Below are 18,854 nucleotides of genomic sequence, written 5' to 3'. Positions count from 1 at the left end.
AGTAACAAGAAATATCCTCTAAAAAAGCTGAAGAAGCCAAACACAGAAGCAGAAGCCACACATAGAGTTTTATAACTATTAGTAGGGTTTTAGAAACTGTTTTAAATATTTTTTCCTTACAGCTCTGTTTTACTTAAGAGTTGGGAATGTCATAAATATCCAGTTCATGTTACCCTGAAATTTGGGTATTAAACCTAAGAGGTTTGGAGAATGGAATGTGAGATATTCTGATGTTCTTAACCAAGTACTCCATAATTAAACATCAGTTTGTTGGGGAAATTAAAGGAAAAAAAAATGCTTTCTATTTTTAGTGGATGAACTGCATCCATATACAGAGACTTAAAACTTCCTGAATGATCTGTTTTGTCGAAAATTAAACCTGCCCTCCAAAATCCCTGATCTGCTATATCTATTTTGTGCAAGTGTCATTGCTTTCTGCTATGTTACTGCCACACAATTCAGTTAGCTGTGCCACTTTGATATTAAAAAAATATTCAGCACATTTCTAATAGATAAAATTCCTTCAATGTTTACCATAGTCTATCACAGAGTTACAATGAGAGCATTCATTTCTTTTGCGGTTAATAGCCTGACTGCCATCTCATTGCATTCTAAACTAAACCTCAAAATCAGTCAGGAGAATCAGAACAAGACAGACATTCATATTTCAAATATTAAACTTTAATCAGGACCAATGTTATAGTGTGTGAATAACTGCCTTTAAATCTTCAAAAATATTTTGCAGTTCTTTAAGCATAGCATTTACTTCACGCTTATTTAAATTCAAAGATTCACTTACTCATATTGATCAAGGTTGTTGGACTTCTTTCCCGTTACATAGTTGCTTGGAATATAGCCCTGATTTCTAGAAGAATATATGATAGGAAATTTGAATAAGGTTACCAAATTGCACGCCTAGAAAGCAATCCTTTATCCTGCTAATTGCCACAGGTCTCTAGCAGTCATTGCCTTTATTACAGACCCACTCTACTACTCATTACCCAGAAACATATTTTCCTCAATTAACTTTTGCTGACCGTAAATAAGTTAAAACATTTAGCAGATCTGTTAAAAGAAAACCAGCAGAAGAGTCAAAAAAAGCATCATGGCTTTACTGTCACTTCTGCTCCTGAATGAACTAGCCAATCCCTGAGAGCACATTTTGGGACTCCCAGAGCAGCCCTAAGACTGTGTAATGCCTGAAAACCACCCCTAGCATCTTGCAACATTGACCTAATAAATAGTGAAGTAGAGAAACTCTCACCTTTAAATACAACGAAAAGTAAAAATTCTGAGAAGGTAAGAGCTGGGCACTGCCACTGAAGTGCAGGCATCTAACTGGGATTCTTCAGGAGCATGTTTGAGCCTCACCCTCATTCAGAGATTACCCTTAATGATCCAGCTATTAAATAAGATGATCACTTACGCCTGAAAGCCAGAACCTGCTGATCTGAATGTTAACCATATTGCTCCCTAATGAGCCATTTTCCAGTGAGGCGGGAATATTTTATCACCATAGCTAGGCATCATAGCCCGTCTGACACTTAAATTAGGAAACCATAAAAGTCTGACAGGAAATGTAACTGCAAAAGCTTCCAATTCTGCAACGGTCTATGCAGGCAGACTCTGCAATTTATTGGCAGCTTCATTTTTTCCAAACGAGACTCTCTTTGGACACAAAGATATGGAACAAACTTCAGCACTGGGAGCCCAAATGGGATCTAATAGAGTTAGCTGTTGACACAAAATCAATATAAATGACTATGATGTGGAAATAACCTTTTTCAACTTTAAATTAATGCAGAAAATAAGGAACGGATATTTACCCGTATTTATCTCTTGCCTTCCACCAGTGAATGTCGTTTTTTTCTATTATCGTATACTCTTCACCTTTCTCTAATCTTAAATCATGATGCTCTGTAGGCTGGAAGTCATACATCGCTACCACTATTTCTTCCTCTTCAGTGTCATTTTCTTCTGGAGGAGCTGGTGGTGGAGGCCTTCGCTGAAAGCAGCACAGAACTGCAGTTATTCCCTTCTGCTTGCAATTCCACCCTTTTTGTTACACTGCTGCAAAGCCGTTGAGCCTCCTGAAGGCAAAATCTCTGGTAGCCCAGGCAGGAGCTCAGGTTGCCCTCTGTCCTCATCGGCAGCACAGCAGTGGGAAAGGATTCAGGGGCCATAAGGACTGGCCACCAGCCGTGTCCAGCCCCAAAGATCTGTGCTTTCCAACCCCTCGACCCACTGACAGCACACACAGAACTAATAAGCCCAGTCCAGTTTGCAGGATTGGATTTTTTTAAATCGTGGACTTCAAATCAATCTTAACACCTAATGATGCTTACAGGAATAGACCTCTGCTCTAAGGTAAGAGTCACAATAAACCCAAATGCTACCTTAAGAAACAGCAATTAACTAGTCAACATTTTTAAAGACTCTACCTACCCTACTTTGTTCTGGCATTGGAGAGGGTGCTTTCCTTATACCTAGAAGCAGAGCACAGAAAAGAATTTGCATCCATTCATTTACAGATTAAAGAAAGAAAAAGAAAAGATTTAGAATTCAGGTAAGATTTCAACACCTCAGAAAGTTATTCTGATTTTTTTCTTACTTCTGTCAAGTGCAATAGCAATTCCTCCCATCCCCGCCGCCTTTTTTTCTTTCTCAGTTAGAAGCTTGAGCTTTATTCATACCAGAATATTTTATTTTAGCTCAGGTTTCATATCTTCATGATTGCAGAATTAGGCTGACCATGAACCACAGCTTATTCTTCAAGTCTTCCAGCACAAGTAAACTAGCAGATCCCCACCACTGCCATTAAAGGCTTTCATTCAGAAAGCATGGAGGCATCACCGATATCATCGGGATCAATTAAATCTTTTCTTACTATGAATTTTTTTTCTTGAATCAAGGACTAAATAATCACTGTATTTTTAAATAGGGTAATTTTGCAGTGAGGGTCACACTTTCATGTCTTTGCATGCTACAGTGTATATTGCTATATAAATACAATCTATGATTCATATGATGGAATATTTATGTGCATGTGAAAGTCACAGCACATTCCAATTCAACATACAAAGTTTATAAACAACTAGGAAAATCCAGTTGTGTGTCTACAAATATACTAAGTCTTCCTTCCTTCTTGCATCACTGGTTTAATAACATCAATCCCAAAAAGGCATTCTCCCTAGAACTTGTATAAGCTATTTATTAAAACAAAAGAGTTGTCAAAAAAAAGTATTTGAACCACCATAAGGTTTCACCTCAGTCCCTAAGGGAAACACTTTGTATATTTTTTTTAATTCAAAAGAGGGGAGAAGGGAAGAACAGAACAAATGAAAAATAAATTCAGCTGCATCAAAATGTTTCCTTTCAAATTTTTTCGGAATATTTTTGGAAGAACAGTCCTTTTAAATAATTTTAAATAAAATAGTTTTATAAAACACTTGGATTTACTTTAGAAAGCATCACCAATTCACCCTGATTCACCCATCAACAATTCACATTAAATTTCCCAGATGTCTGAGGCACTCATGTGCAACAACAGAGTCATAAAAAAGAAGAGGGGTGGGGGACAGAAACCAGGCCAAAGCAATTATGTATGCAAACACATTAACTTACTGCTTTCAAAAAGATTGTATTTTTCACAGCCAGGTGCTAATTTTTCTGTCTGTCTGCAGCACTGATAAATTCCCTCCGTCCAGAATTTAGGATGATATTTCACCATTATATCACTGTTGTTCTTTATTTCTAGAAGAAGCAAGCAGTATGGATAGTGAGATACAAAAAAAATCTGCAGGAATATCATAAAATTTGTTAGTAAGCATTTTTAACATGGGGCATAACTTTAACTTCTTATTGTCCTTACTACAGCATTGCTACCCTTAAAGATTTTTTTATGTGTTTATGTGGAAGCCTTATAGTAACACTAAGGGATAACTGTAGGATAATGCATCATGTTTTCCAGCCACTGATGGTGGCAGAAAACTCTTCGAAAAAAAAAAAAAAAGCTGCTGCTAAACATGTAGGAACTTCACTCCCTTCAACAGCATAACTCAGAACTGCATTTCAGTGGAGATGCCCTGATGTAAAGTGACAGCAGGCAAGGGGATCACCATGACTGCTGTGGATAAGATTTTGAATGATTAACGTATCGTGCCACAGCAGAAGATCGAGTTCTGATTTTAGCTAGACTGCACGAACTGAGCAAAATCCAGACAGATGTTTGATATTTCTGCGGCCTGTTGTTACACACGATGCAAGGAAAGGATGATCCTGCCCTGCAAAAATAAAATCATCAGAAAAAGGAAAATTCTACTATTACATTTTTCTAGACCAAGCAAATGTGTCTAAATATATCACATATTAATTGTCAGCAATTTTTATTACCTTCCTTCAGATTCCTCACCCACTGATCCCGGCTTTGTGCACTTGGTGCAAAAATATAAAGTGTATTAGCATCATACACAACCTGAAGGAACGAATAAACAAACAAATAAATAAATAATCCAAAAAGACAGCAGTATGGTAACATTCATTTAGTTATTTCTCAGGAAATAGAGTAAATAAAACAGGACAAATGATTTTTACATTTGGGGCAAAACTGTGGTCTTCAACACAAGAAATATAAGAGACAAGATACATAAACTGGGAGAAAAAGAGAGTTTAATATTTATATATGGTGCTTTCAGTAAGATAAGAAAGGCTTTGGGAGAGCCACCTTCAGTCACAGGAGGCTGAAGCGACAGTATTTGAAACAAGTTGCTCATCAAGGGTTTGGCTCTGCTCAAGACTTTGTATGTGATACAAACCAAAGGAACATACCTGAAACGGATACTTATTTTGACAGGGACTAATGCCATCATTTTTGACAACTTCTACACATTTTATCCTTGAAATGTCAACAGATCCTTTTCTGTACTTTTTCTATAAAAGAAAAGCAAAAAAGTTAATCATTTACAATGTAGGTAAAGACAGGGTAACCTAAGGGCATTAATCTTTTTTTTTTTCTTTTTCCCTCCAGAACCTTATTTCTTTCTTTTCCACCTGTGATACTGATGTTGCTTTACCTGCAGAATCATTTCGGATGTGAAATGGGAGGGAGAAAAGACATAAAGTGCACAGAGCACCACATACTTGCTTGGTAAAAGGAACCTTTGAATATGAAGCTTGTAATTAGTTGTAATCATTACTTTAATTCTTGCATGCCAGGTAACAAAAATTTCTTAAAATAATTAACTTGACAGCAGATGAAACAAGGCTCTTTTATCACTGATTTTAAACTACAACTAAAATGGTAAGTGTGAAGATGAAAATTCCATCCCAATTAGCAGAATGACCAAAAATACCATCTTACAAAACAAAGGGCAGAGCCACTTCAGACATAGCTGTATCACTATGCTACCACCTGTAGCAACCTAACAGTTATTACCCAGGGCAAATGCAGAAGCTTTGTCAGCATTTGAAACACCATCTGTACTCTGTCTGTTATACATATGGTTACAAAAAAAAACAGGTAGAGGAAGCATGTGTAAAATTCATGCACATCATGGTCACCAACAGGTAATGTGAGAGGAACTTGAAGTCCAGATAGAGCTGTAACTAGTTTGTAATACACCACACCACCACAACTCCCCAACCCCCAAAAAATCCAAAAAGCTGTTATGGAATTATGGAAGTCTGCAACACTTACTACAGCAGTCAGGATTGAAGGATTGCTCCTTCCTAAGGATTTTTGTTGCATTACAGGCCTTGCAGCTTGAGAACCAACAGCTGAGCCAGCCTGGCACAACAGGAGCTGAACACAGGGAGCTCCCGCAGCATTTTCTCTCTCTTACCTTTCCCCTACACCCTCCTAAGTCCACCACTCCATATAATTAAACTTTAAAAAAAAAGAAAATTCAGATATTCCCCTGGACACCAAGAACGAAGCTCTGTCTCCTTCCAAAGGAACGTTTGCCATGTCCATAGCATCTCCCTGGCTTCCTGTGTCCTGGGGGCTACTCGCATATTGCCTGGATTGCTGGATAACAAGGTAGTGGGACTGAGAGTGAGAAGATGATGTTTTTTGTTTGCTGTTTTCCCTCCCGGAATCACAGAAATTCTTTGGAGGAACAGCCACATCATTTCTATTATTACCTTCTCTAAAATCCCTTCTCCTCCAAGACTTTCAGATTTTCATGCCAATTCTGGCATTACGTGAGAGTTCAGAAGAACTACACATGCGCAAGGAAGACAGAGGAAGAATCCAAACAGATAACCAACTATTATTTGGGGAGAAAAATAGAGGAAATATTCTGATTTCCTACACTTCCAGCAAATGAAGCCTAGTAAAAGATTTTTCTGGTTGTGAGCATTTCAAAAATTAAAAATAAAATCTCAAATGGGCACATTTAAATACAAATGTTCCATCCAGACATGTTTCAGATTGCATCAGAGACCATAGCTATTAATGGCCAGCAGCCATTGCCAGGTTTGCAGCTGTGTTTCAGCTCAGCATCTCTCACTATTAAACCAGGGTGCACAGGAGCAGGGAAGAATGACTTAAGTAAAATGCTAAAAACAAAACAAAAAAATTCTCTCCCCTTCTGACTCCAAACAGTTTCCTTTTGTTTACTGCACTTATTCTGTATGCTGCAGGTCTTGTTGCAGACGCAGGTCAGCGTACAAGCGGAAGAAAGTACGGGATCAAGCCCTGAACTAACGTGGAAGAGGAGCTATACACACGAACACACCACGAGAAATCCACCCATAAGCCTGCTTTCCAACCAGTAATCTCTGTTACAAAGAGAGGAAAAAGCTAAATAAGTACAGTGGCTGGATACGCAGCATTAAACCATTGGGACAGCTTCCATGGTTGTTTCTGGAGGTGGAAGACGGCTAACGCAGGAGAGGAATTTTGGTATCCCTGCTGAAACAGGAGCATTTCCCCAGCCCATCAGTGCCCGTGCCCTGAGCCAGGCACAAGCAAGCACAGAGGATTTGGGAACTCCACGGGACCACGAGAGCTGGTGCATCCCTTTTGAGAAGGCGGACGCATGCCCTTAGAGGGAAGCCAAGAGCAGCAAAAGGGTTAGAACATTAATAAAGATGTAACTGCTACACAGCAAGATAACAAATAAACAATAATGAGTTTCAACGTTAACAAATACATAAATGTTCTAATTTCAAACATTTCAAAACATATTTTTTCTAAAAAAAATTATCCGTCTGCCGAAAATAACTTGTCAAAAGGGAAGTGACTATACAGAACTACTATTAAAAGCTTCTCAGAAATGCAAAATGTCAGACATACTTCATATTTTCCTATGCTTCACAAACTTGACAATTTTGGAAGCCTCGCTCCTTGTACACAGTTTTGTTTCCATGCAGTGCAAAAGAAGAAATACTGCTTTAATATATAAAGCAATAATATCCAGAAGTTATGACACTGCAACTACACTAGCGGATCTGGTACAAATACATATGAGTACATAATTCCTGTTCCCCAAGATAATAATCTTAGAATTCAGGAAGATGAGAAATATATGAATGTTAGATAAGTAGTATGCAATCAAACAGCTCAGCCTTCCTACACTTGAAATATAGAAGCTCTGCAACTTCTTAAGAAGCCCATTTTCCCACTACAAGAGAAAACTGTTCTTCAGTGTATTTCTTCATTGTTTACAAAAATACCATTCTGTTTACCTCCAGAAAAGTGGGGTGGAGGTGGGGGGTTAAACAGTGCAAAGGATTTTCTGATGCCTTTGAAATTTTTCCACCTGGAAAGTCCAGTCCTGTTGTCAAGAAATAGTGGCTTTTTTTTCTCCTCATGGGTGTTGTTCCTTTGGTTCATACTGAGCATTTCTTCCTCCCATGCTTTTTCCCAACGGAAGCAACCCTGAGATCACCAGCATGTGAACCCACAGCACTTTTGTTCCCAAAGCATACACAGGTCCCAGCATCAATTAAATCTCTTTTTTTATGGAGCTGCTCTAAAACTTCCCAAAACATTAGTGAACGCTGAACTATACACCAAGTATCTACTGAAATATCTTCTCTGGTAGAACCTGCTCCAGGTCCAAATGAAGGGTGTTGGGGAGCTAGTTTTTTTCTTTGAGTGAGATAAGCACTGCATGTCACTGCAGCTTGCTCTTGAGAAACATTTTTACCCAAGCAATCTCATTACTATAATTATTGTAGGTTAGCCCATTGGTAGGCCTCATTTTCCATTACCTTGTTTTTTTCAGTGTCTCAGATATCTCAGAAAATGACCCATCTCCTTCCAAGCAATCTTAGTAATAATAATAATAATAAAAGCAAGTGTCAAATATTTCTATTTATCTTTCTGGAAATGCTTAGCAGATACAAAAGTGAGAGATTATTTCCATTCTGATCTAACCTAATTCTTGGAAAGAATTTCATGAGACAGAATGAAAAAAAAACTTCAGCAAAAAAAGGCACTTCAGGGAAAAAAGAAATCTTAAACCTTGTTGTGACAAATATGGACCTGAGAACCCATTACTTTGACCAAGCTGCTCAGCAGAGGCCACTCACCTGCCCTGGAGAGACCAAAAAAGCTCAGTTCTTGGTGGCACTGATGCAATTCCTAACCATCACTACAGTACATTATCTGAAACTTATTCTTTGCCTGTAATTGAGAGGTAGTCATTAGACTGCGCCTTATTATATTGCTATAATCCTGTACAGTAGCAATGTAAGTAAGCATAAAAGAAACAAAACTGGTCAGGCCTACACCCGTACTGGGCCCTAGATTACCTATACTCTTGATGCGTATCTTCTTCAGTTTCTGACATATTAGCATGAAACCTTCAAGTTCTCTCTCAGAAATCTTCTCTTCCTTGGTTTCTCCTGACAGAGCCCAGAGCTCATCCTATCCCAGCTGCCCCAAGACCACCACCTTTACCTACTCTCTTTAAAGCTGCAAATGATGGACAGTCCACAGCTACAGAGCTATAAGGGTTTTTTTTTTTTTTTTGCATTTGAAGAACCCTATTCAACCACTATCTCATTTCACCTTTAGACCCTTGTTCATCCATCAGTCTTTCACCATAGTTCAGGCTTTAGGGAACCTAATCCTTCTTGCTGCTCCCATCCCAAGTCTTTCAAGCAAGTCCATATTTCTTTTGAAACTTATAGCCCCAGACCACATGCAGTGCTGCAGCTGATAGCTAATCATTAAAGTACAATAACTGCTCCACAGACCTGTTTATTCATCCTAACATTCTCCCTTTCTTACAGCAAGAGTTCATCATTGACACATAAGCAGCATATGATGCACTACACTATTCACCAGCTCATGGCTCCCCATGTGCCAGATCCTACTAGAGACAGCCTGCTATTAGCTAGATATTCCCATCTAATATTGGAACAGTTCTGTATTGGTGCCTAGGCTTACAACTTTTACACTTTTCCATAGTGGGGGAAAACAAATAAACAAAACAAAACAAAACACTCTACAATCCACATCTCATTCCAGTTACTTTGACTTCTAAATCCCCCCCCCGCTTTTTTTTTTCAAAAAATGTTTGTGCTCCTTCCTGCTTTGTCCCTGCTGAGAATTCATTAACAATTTTTCCATTTTATCAACAAAATCACTAGTAAAAACACTGTATTTAACACAGGATGGCCTGCTGCATCTACTAGTCTCCTAATCCACAAACAGGCCACTAGTACCTACTAAATATAAATTTCTAGGAAGGCCTGTACAAGTCATTTGTAATGCTAATATCGGAAAATGTTGGGGGCAAGTGTCAAAACCCCTACTGGGATGAGAACACCCGTTCTCTGCGCGGCTGCTCTGCTAGCCGATAGGCTTGTCACCCAGCAGCAGAGGGAATTAGATCAGTGTTGAGGTTTTCGTGGTTCTTGTCAAGTCTTAGTTTGCTCATGTGCAATTTTGTTGCCTTCTGGGCACTTTCAAATGCCTGTCTGTTCTGGGACTTTTCTGGAAATCAAAGTTATCTTCATAACTGACAGCTTTTCAACTTCTCCTGTGTATTCTTTTTAAAGGAAGGCCTTTCTCTAGCCTTCAAGCTATCTTCCTACTCCTCCTTTGCAACAACTTTAAGATTCATCCACTGCTGTTCAGCCGTAAGGTAAATATTCTCCTCTGGGCCCTGTGAGCATCTCAAAAGCTGCAGCCTACTCTTTTCAATTTAAGCCCAGTTTGTTTGATCCTATAAACCTCAAAATACATCTGAAAAGATAATTATTCTGGATCCTCATCTTACTCATAGCAGTCTTCTCTTTTGGTAGATTTAAAAACGAAAAAAAAAAATGTCATCCTGGTTGTTGGCACAAATATTAATTTCTAATAACAACGAAACCTATTTTATTGAATCTTTAAAAAAAAGAAAATAACCCAGAATGCACAGTGAAGCTGTGTCCTATCTGTCAAGCTGTTCATTCTATCCACTCAAGTTTTCTCTCTCACTCAATTTTTTCTTTACAGATTCTCTCACTTCTCCTGGGAGGTTTCTGCTCCTTTTCCTATAGGACATTGTCCTTGCTTTAATGGCTCAAAATCCTGACCACCTTTACACGCAGCTGTGTTTTGGATAAGTAATGCCTGTTTCATCTACCTCATTTCCTAAAATAAAACCGGCACCCTGTATTTGCTTAGAGCAATGACTGTTAGGCCTGCTAGCTGCAGTCATGGTTCAACCCTCTTCTCCAGAACACCATGACAAAGGATAAGTAACTAATCTGCAGTAGTTACAACTGTTTTCCTAATTCTGCTATTTTGTAGAAGCAGTGGCTGTAGTTATTACAAAAGTATTATACAAACAAAAATAAAAAGGGCGGCTACTTGTATTCCAAGTATCATTTCAAAACACACTTTGTCAGGAAGAAGTTTGAAAAGCCTTTTATGCTGTCATGAATATTCATTTATTAACTTTCATAAAACACACAACCACAATATTCTCTACCGAGATAGACATGACAAGTATTGTTTTGGGAGGAATAACTTCTAAATAAATTAAATACATCATTGTAATGTACCTGTTTTTAATCTGGTACTTATTCCGCAATGCAATTCTAATTAAAAGTTGGCCATTACATCTTTATATAAACCTGTTAGTTTGTTTGAAATCAAACTACCCTGCACTTGAAGGATTTTGATTTAGTCTCTTTGTGACAATGCTGAGAGGAAGAAACCCGGCATGACACACTGTAAGAGCCGAACTGAGCAAAAGCCACAGCCTGAGGCAGATGCAAAGGCACGTCAAAGTGAATGCATCGTTCACCTGGAAAGGGTAGAAATGCTTATGATGCTGAGAAGAGGAAGGGCCAGTAAGCCACAAAGGTCATAAGAACCTTTTTAGTATTGTATTGAACTCTCACTTAAACAGAGAATTAAATCACCTATGCAATGACTAAGGAAACTGGGTTGAATCAGTGTAAAAAGTAATAAAGGATAAGCACCATAGGAATGAGGAACAATAGAATTGATACACATTCATATTCTGTTGAGGGAAAAAAAAAATACCGTAAGAAGGTAATGAGCATAGGAGCAGTAGTGTAGGAGTATGTAACTCTGCATCATGCTGTTATGCCCCAAAGGAAATATTTGCACAAGATGACTGTTGCAATGCAGCTTACATATTTTTATCCTGAAACTTGCAGCTTTAGAATAGGCCCCAGAGTTTTTAAAGATATTTTTCCTTCCTTAAAATACCACCATGGTCATTTCAGTAGCTTCTGTCTCCTCTTTTCAAACTGAAAGAACCAAATAAATACTGTTTCAGAAGACAACTGTTTTTTCCTTAGGAAGACACTTTCAAAGTTTAACTTTATATTTTTTCTTAATTCTTTCATCAAAATCTTTAATCAAAGCAGGCCTGTCTTCATGTCTGATCTTGATGGTAAATACCCTCAGATTCCACTGCTATCAGGAAAAATATGGTCAGTTGATAAGAAAATCTTCTGCTTGACACCACTGCAGCATCCTTCTAAGAAAGGCTCTTCATCTTTTCGCACTGGGACTACGCATTGCCTTCCCTGCAGGAACAAGGGGTTTCTATATAGCACTAGACAGCTAAATCCTGGGTCTGCACTGGTGTTCTCTCTAGAGATGCTGCAGTAGCTCCTTCAGGGCTAAGAGGCCAGCACCAACTCTCTGTGTTTTACCTGCACTTTAATTCCTCAAACATATGCAGGATAAGCTGCCGCTGCCAGGGACACCAAGGTTTGGTTCCACCTTTCGAAAACACAAAAACTGATGTAAACCCTTGATCACTGTAAATTGTAATCCGTATAGCAGATGCAAATAAACAGAGTTGTTGAAGTAATTTCTTGCTCATGAGCATATAAAAGGCCAGTGTAAGTTGACAAGGACTTAAAAGGTTAACAGGAGCACAATGCTGTGTGTGGGAGGACAGTAAGTAAACCACACCAAGCAGCACACAGGTGGTTAAGAGCAAACGAAGCAGAGACAGAAATACCACAGTGAATGGGAACACTCAGCAACTCCAATAGATATGAAGGTATCAATCAGCACATTAATTACAGCTGAGAAAAAATATGTTTGGACCTGCATCAGCTTTCTGGAAGTACTGCAACCTCATGAGAAACAGCTAATGTGAAATTGTTCAAGTCAACAAGCTAGCGAGCTATCTCACTTTGCACAAACCATCTCCTCTCAGCTGCTCCACAGACAAGTGCTATAACACTTGTGTTAACTAGTGGCTTGCAGAGAATTTTCCCCCACTAAGGTGCTAATATAAAGCAGAAACCACAAGTCCAGTGGCACTTTGAGTTCGAGGCAAGTGCTATCTGTCTGCAGAACCCAAATAAAGTTTGTGTGAAACACATACTACCTGCTATCGAAACTCTTCTGTAACGAAGAGTTAAGCCTACTCCAGCCAGGGCCATCGGATACTGTTCACCTTGCCCAAACAAGGACAAATTCAGATAAGTTTTCTGAAAAATTCATCAAAAAAAAAAAAAAAAAAAAACCAACCCCCAAAAACCCACTTAATAGCAGCAGCTATTGTGACTCAAGGAAGAAGGGCATAAACCAAGTGCATACGCAGTGCTCCAGGCACCATGGTAGCTTGGTTGGTATTGCTCCCAGGCTTGCCCTGGTTGGCCTCGGCTAACCAGAGAGGAATAGAAGTATACCTGGAGTCACATATTGAGCTTTCAAATCACACACACACTTGAAATCCAAAAGACACTTTCTAAAAAAATATTTCACATTAGAAGCATCGCACTTGCAGTCAGGTGTTCGTCTGGTAGCAGTCAGCACAAGGCAGGATCTCTCAGCAGGGAAAGCCCGTTTACGCAGAGAAGGCTGCACTTCATCTAAAATAAGGTCTGACAGTGGAAAAACGCCAATTTGGTCCAAACATATGAAAGTGCAGTGAAGCAGAGTTCCTTCATTTGCCAGAACCAAATTTACCCCAAAGCAATGATGGCAACCCAAATAGCTATTTAATTTGGACAACGTAAAACAAGACAGATTCATCCTTCCTGAAGTGTTCCAGTCTTCAACCGTTTTTTTGAAAAACGGTCAGCCCTAGTACAACAGAGCAAATATATCATACAGAAATAGCTCAAGATCAGCCAGGATGATCAACACCTTAGCAAGACCATCACAATGCAAGTGAGCATTTTAACTCCACAGGTTTTACTGCCCAGGTACTCTTAGTCTTGCTACCTAACCTGCTTCCTCCGTCTCGATGACCAGGTCCATCTGCCAGTAGGCAGAACAGCAAACTGCCTGCTACTTCTCATTCCCCAAACTGATGTAGCTATCAGCATCTAGGTAAATCTACTTAAAACTGGTAAGTCTGCAGTGACAGCCTGAGAACACAGAACATATCTTAAGTCCCACTGACAGTAGCATAAGGGTTTTTAGACTACATCCTTAACATTCAGAAGAGGAAGATGTTTTACTTCCTCATTTTTATATAGTCATGATCAGTAGCCTGCACTTGGAAGTTGACTCAGTTTTTATTGTGATAAATTTTTGTCTTCATTATAAATGAGATCAAACACATTCAAATCGTCAGCTCATTTTACATTCAATGTAAATAAAAGAGGGGGAATAGAAAATATTCTGTTCAATAATGACAGCTGATAAATCTTTGATGGCTTCATGAAACATAATGCTAACTCAACAATTTATATTCTTGTAATTCTTGTTACCAATATTGCCTTATGAAATTGTGCTATTTCCAGTATTTACACTTCCTAATTTACAGAATTTGTGCCAAAAAGCCCTAAATAGAAACCATTTGTAATTTAAACAGAATATTCTACTTTTCTGATATTAAATTCATCTCCACGACACATAAGGGAAATCAGTTGCCGGTGTAATTTTAGATTGAAGTTTATAATGTATTATTAAAGCTGGTGGAAAGGGGTGAACATCTCCCAATTTTTGTACCTTGTTAAAAATGTAAGGCCCTGAAGAAATTAAGGTGTAAGTCATATTGGTTTCTACACACATCGTATTAATTTGTAAGAGCAGAGCTATATGTAAGGCGACTTAAGCAAGATTCTCCCTCCTCAAGTTTACATGTTTTTAAACCAATCTTAAAATACAGCCTCTTTCCTGGTTCTGTAGTCATACTGTTTTGGCATGAGCTGTGTTCCAACAGTATTTCTAAGTGCAAAAAGCTGTATTTTTCCCTTTTCATGACTGCAATGCTGTTCTGGTTTCACCACAGGTGATTTGTACCACCCTGCAAAAATGATGGAGCACCCAAGCTGCTTGAAGGTACGTGTAAAGAAAAATTAAACAAGTCATGAACAGGTTTAAACAAGATTTTATTCTGCTACTAAGTCAGGTTTATTAGATCATTGTTTATTGCTCAAGTAGCTCTATGGCATGTCATACATAAGACAGTAAAAAAAAATAGTCTTTTCTCTCTCTCTCTCTTTTTTTTTTTTTTTTTTTTAATATCCTATGTAGTTGCTGGTCAAATAAAGCAGCAGAATTCCTCCCAACCCCCAAAACATGCCATTCAGCTGATCAGAACACTCAGAAGCACCTAAAAAACATTTTCCATGGTTGACTGCCTTTTTCTTGTTTTCTTATAAATGTTTTGTTACCACACACACCAAGTATGTAAATCTGCTGCCTTACTTACAGCTTTGAGCTGCCCACCTCTTTTTCTTTCTTTTTTTTTTTTTTTTTTTTAAATGAACAGTGACTAGTCTGGTTAACAAAACTTAAGTTAATCTTAATATGATGGTATGATTATCCATGTGAGCACAGATCCCAAGCTCTTCTGAAATCTTTAATAAGTTATTTCTCTGCCAAATTCCAATAGAAGTTAATATCAAAACAAACGAAAGCAAGCAAGCAAAAAAAGCAAGTAAAAAGACTTCAGTTTAGTCAACATCATATTGTGAATTATATATTTGCCTAGAGGAACAGCAACCACCACTTTGGCAGAGTGCTTCCATTGCAGACTAATATGCGACTGTGGGATTATCTTGGTTTGGAAATCCCAGATCAATCTCATCAGTTTAAACTGTCAACATGATGAACCTTGCAATTAAATCAGCCTGTATCTATTCTTTATTTGTTGCATCTTTTGTGGTGAATCAATATACCACAGTCATGTCTTAATTTCCACAATGAGTAAGTATTCCCAGGCATCAGAACTACGTTACATAAATAGAGATTTACTGCCACTGAGGATTTAAAAAAAAAAAAAATAGACCTATTTTATTGTTTCAGCTGCACACTGACGCAAAGAAGCAACTATTACTATGTGACAGAAAACTTAGTCACCAGTAAATTGTTTTCTTTAATGTAGTACCCAAATATTGCTGAAATGAGATATTCACAGCGCTTCCCTGTAAACATTAGAGCTCATTATTTTCATAAAATATTCTTAACCAAATAAATGGCTCACTGATTAATACTTAAATGACTCTAAAGTGCAAGGAACAGTGGAAACGGAGATGTTTTGAGGCACCGGTCACAGCGCAACGTGCTACGGCTGAGCCAGGCTGCCAAGCGGCTGGTGCCTCCAGCTGGAGGCCTCCCGTCCTCCTCCACCCTCTGGCACCAGCTCTGGTGCTCATCAGATCCTGAAGGGAGCCAAATCACCTTGCTAAGCCAGCAAAACGCTGATCCCAGCTGGAAAAACAAAGCAAGCAAAACCAGAAGAAGTTTTCTGCTGATTAGTAGGTTTAACCAGCCCAGTGTAGAGTCCAAAAGGTACCAGGCCAGCTCAGGTGGGTAAGGGGAGGTAGTGCTGCAAGGCTAGGACAGGGCATGGAGGGACCTATGTCTTTCAGCAGCAAATTGTTGGGCTGGTGCACATGCAATGTGCAGTTTCACCCCAACTGTCCTGCTCTCAAACTGGAAAGTTTTAAGCTTGTGCTTCCATAGCTGAGGGCTCTCAGTCTGCCATCTCCTCCATTTCAGTACAAAGAAAACTGATAATTTAAATCTTCACTCAGACAGATCTATCATTCAGGCTCCTGGAAGGGTGTTTTTGCCGAAGAGGTACCAAGCTGCAGGAGAAAGGTGACAACAGCTTCTTAAGGGCACTGACTAGACTTGCAAAACCTGTTAAACTAACGCAAGACAGGCTCGCCATGAAGTTTGAGAAAGCTCCCTGCCCCCTTTCAAGAAGGCAGATACATGCAAGAGCACACAATATGTGCCCCTTCAAATAGATATTCAGATGGCACAGCCAGTAAAAACCTACATCTCATTCTTAATCTCCAGCAGTGCCCGAGCTACATTAAGAGGATGGTGGCTGCGATGACCTGCTGTGGTTTTTGAGCATGGGAAGCAAATTCAGCCCTAAGCTGCTCCAAGGCCTCAGCCGTGCGCTTCATCCTGGCACAGAAACACCCTGAGCAGGCCCTGCCTCTCCTCACCTCGCTCTTTCACCAGAGTGAAGACACACCGCACAAGTTGCAGAGCAGTTCTCCAGTATTTCCTGCTTGCTGAATGGCTTTCCAGAGCACACAGATCTCCACTAGCTGTTGCTGCCATTTTAATGCCCTTTAACATTGTGATAAATCTGGAAAGCAGGTTTAGTTGAGTGAAAAACCTGACGATATGGTGGTGCACTCCAGGTACTGGTGATCTTGACCAAAATGAGGGTGGTGCTCAAATGAAAAATGCTGGTTTAAGGACTTGCCTAATTTACACTACAGAGTCTTGGTGTAACTTAACTTACATAGAAAGGAGGAACACTAATGGGCTTAGCGTTGTCAAAGAAAAAAAATCACTTTGAGCTTTATTCAATCACTGCATTAAATAGTCCATTCTAACGTAAATGAGAGCAGAAACAGATCTGCAAGGCACTGCTCCTAACGATGCTGCTTATATTTAACTTCTTTAATTTAAAAGCAAATTATATTCCAGGTGTAAAAGTAGTGACCTTTACAGTGAGCACTGCCAAAAACCAACTGTAGCTGGGGAATTTTCTACCGTTTTCTACCTCATGATAGCCTGGATCATTCCTGGTCTGCAGCAGCAGCTTCAGGAGGGTCCTGCGGCGAGGCAGGTTGGCTCAGGTAGCCCCAGGTAGTCACTGTTTTGCAGTGACATCCCACCCTTCGCTGGGAAGGCTACAGCCACCACCGCACATGGTCAAGCTCAAAGGCCACGCTTAACACTTGGCCCCTTGCTGCTGTGTCCTTGCACACAGCGCTAGGACGTCTGCAGGAGGAAGCCGCTGCCTTTTGCAACACTAACGCCAGCAGCCTTTGCGGTGAACTCCGAGAAAAATGTCTTCCTTTTCCCCCCCCGCAAATGCTCATAAGGGCAGATGCCAGAGATCATTCAACCTGCTGCGCGTTAGCGCTCTCACTACCGCATTTTGTGTGGCTCTGGCAAACTCCTTCCCTTCCCGCCCTGCAAAACCCTCTAGCAAAGTTAGCAAGCCCGTTTTGACTTCCCATGAAATTCACATTAAACAGTGCATGTGTGTGTGTGTGCGCATATATATTTGATGCTGGGAGATGAATACCAAATAACAAAGTTCCTACTAGCTTCCATGAGGGCAGACAGACCCTCCCTGAGATACCCTGCAACAACCTACAGCAGCACTAAAGCGTGTCCAATTAGAAGGACACTTCTTGCGTCACATTAGGTAAGACTTCAGAAAGAACAATGCCAAAATCAACTAGGAATTAATTATTAAAAAGTGATTAAGTACACCTTGACATATATCAGCAGCAAAATTCCACCAAGGCCCTTCAGTCAGAAAAACTCAGGCACAAAGGCTATAAAAGAGAGGAAGAAAAAGCCAGTACTGATAATAAAAACTGCTTCATCTCATTCCTGGCCTCCTGGCTATACTAATACCAGGATCACAGCAAGTGTACATTGGCCATCAGATACTTAAGTTACCTGCACCCATGTAAATCTGCATTATAAACAAAAGGAAAATGGCAAATCATACTCACTGCCCGCTGTTCCTGACAGATATATGACACACTGCCCCACAGAAAGGTAACAGCACACTGAAGCAAGAAGAAATAAAGAGAGCATAGCATAAATCTGTATTTCCTACCTCTGCTCGACCTTCATAATATGTTAGCATGGACTTTGTAAGTACAAAAAGCCTCTCTTTGTAGTTTAAGGGAGAAGTCCTCTTCTTCTGCTGGGATCTTTTAATCAAAATCTCTTGTAGGATAGTAGTCATATTCATCTCAGCCTCCTGGCACCTCCGCTTCCAGCCATTGAATATCAGCTCCTGTGAAGATGAGAGAAATCAATCATTGTGGTATTTTTGAAGGATCACAGATTTGGAGATTTCTAGTAGAAAGATTCGTGTTGGTAAATGAAGTTACCTGAAAATACAGAAAGCTGGAGCTCATTTTAAGCACTTGGAAGTTTAGGAGAGCTAATCACTAGACAAGAA

General features: G+C 39.5%; 1 protein-coding gene across 1 annotated transcript in view; it reads right to left on the bottom strand.

Moving 5' to 3' along the window:
- Positions 1-18,854, bottom strand: part of TEC (tec protein tyrosine kinase) — a 44,915-nt gene that overhangs the window by 8,997 nt on the left and 17,064 nt on the right. Inside the window, exons 2-8 of the mRNA XM_088524719.1 lie at positions 18,504-18,686; positions 4,828-4,929; positions 4,393-4,474; positions 3,625-3,753; positions 2,446-2,486; positions 1,827-2,005; positions 800-865 (exon numbers count right to left, since the gene is read on the bottom strand). Coding sequence (XP_088380845.1) covers positions 800-865; positions 1,827-2,005; positions 2,446-2,486; positions 3,625-3,753; positions 4,393-4,474; positions 4,828-4,929; positions 18,504-18,641 — 737 coding nt within the window. The 5' untranslated portion in view covers positions 18,642-18,686. The remainder of the gene's footprint in view (positions 1-799; positions 866-1,826; positions 2,006-2,445; positions 2,487-3,624; positions 3,754-4,392; positions 4,475-4,827; positions 4,930-18,503; positions 18,687-18,854) is intronic.

This window comes from Tinamus guttatus, unplaced genomic scaffold (assembly GCF_059628265.1).
Source record: "Tinamus guttatus ecotype Peru unplaced genomic scaffold, ASM5962826v1 Tinamus_guttatus_pri_ptg000213l, whole genome shotgun sequence".
In the NCBI taxonomy this organism is placed as follows: domain Eukaryota; kingdom Metazoa; phylum Chordata; class Aves; order Tinamiformes; family Tinamidae; genus Tinamus; species Tinamus guttatus.
The sequence above is the reverse complement of the archived record's forward strand: the minus strand, read 5'-3'. Positions and strand labels throughout refer to the sequence as shown.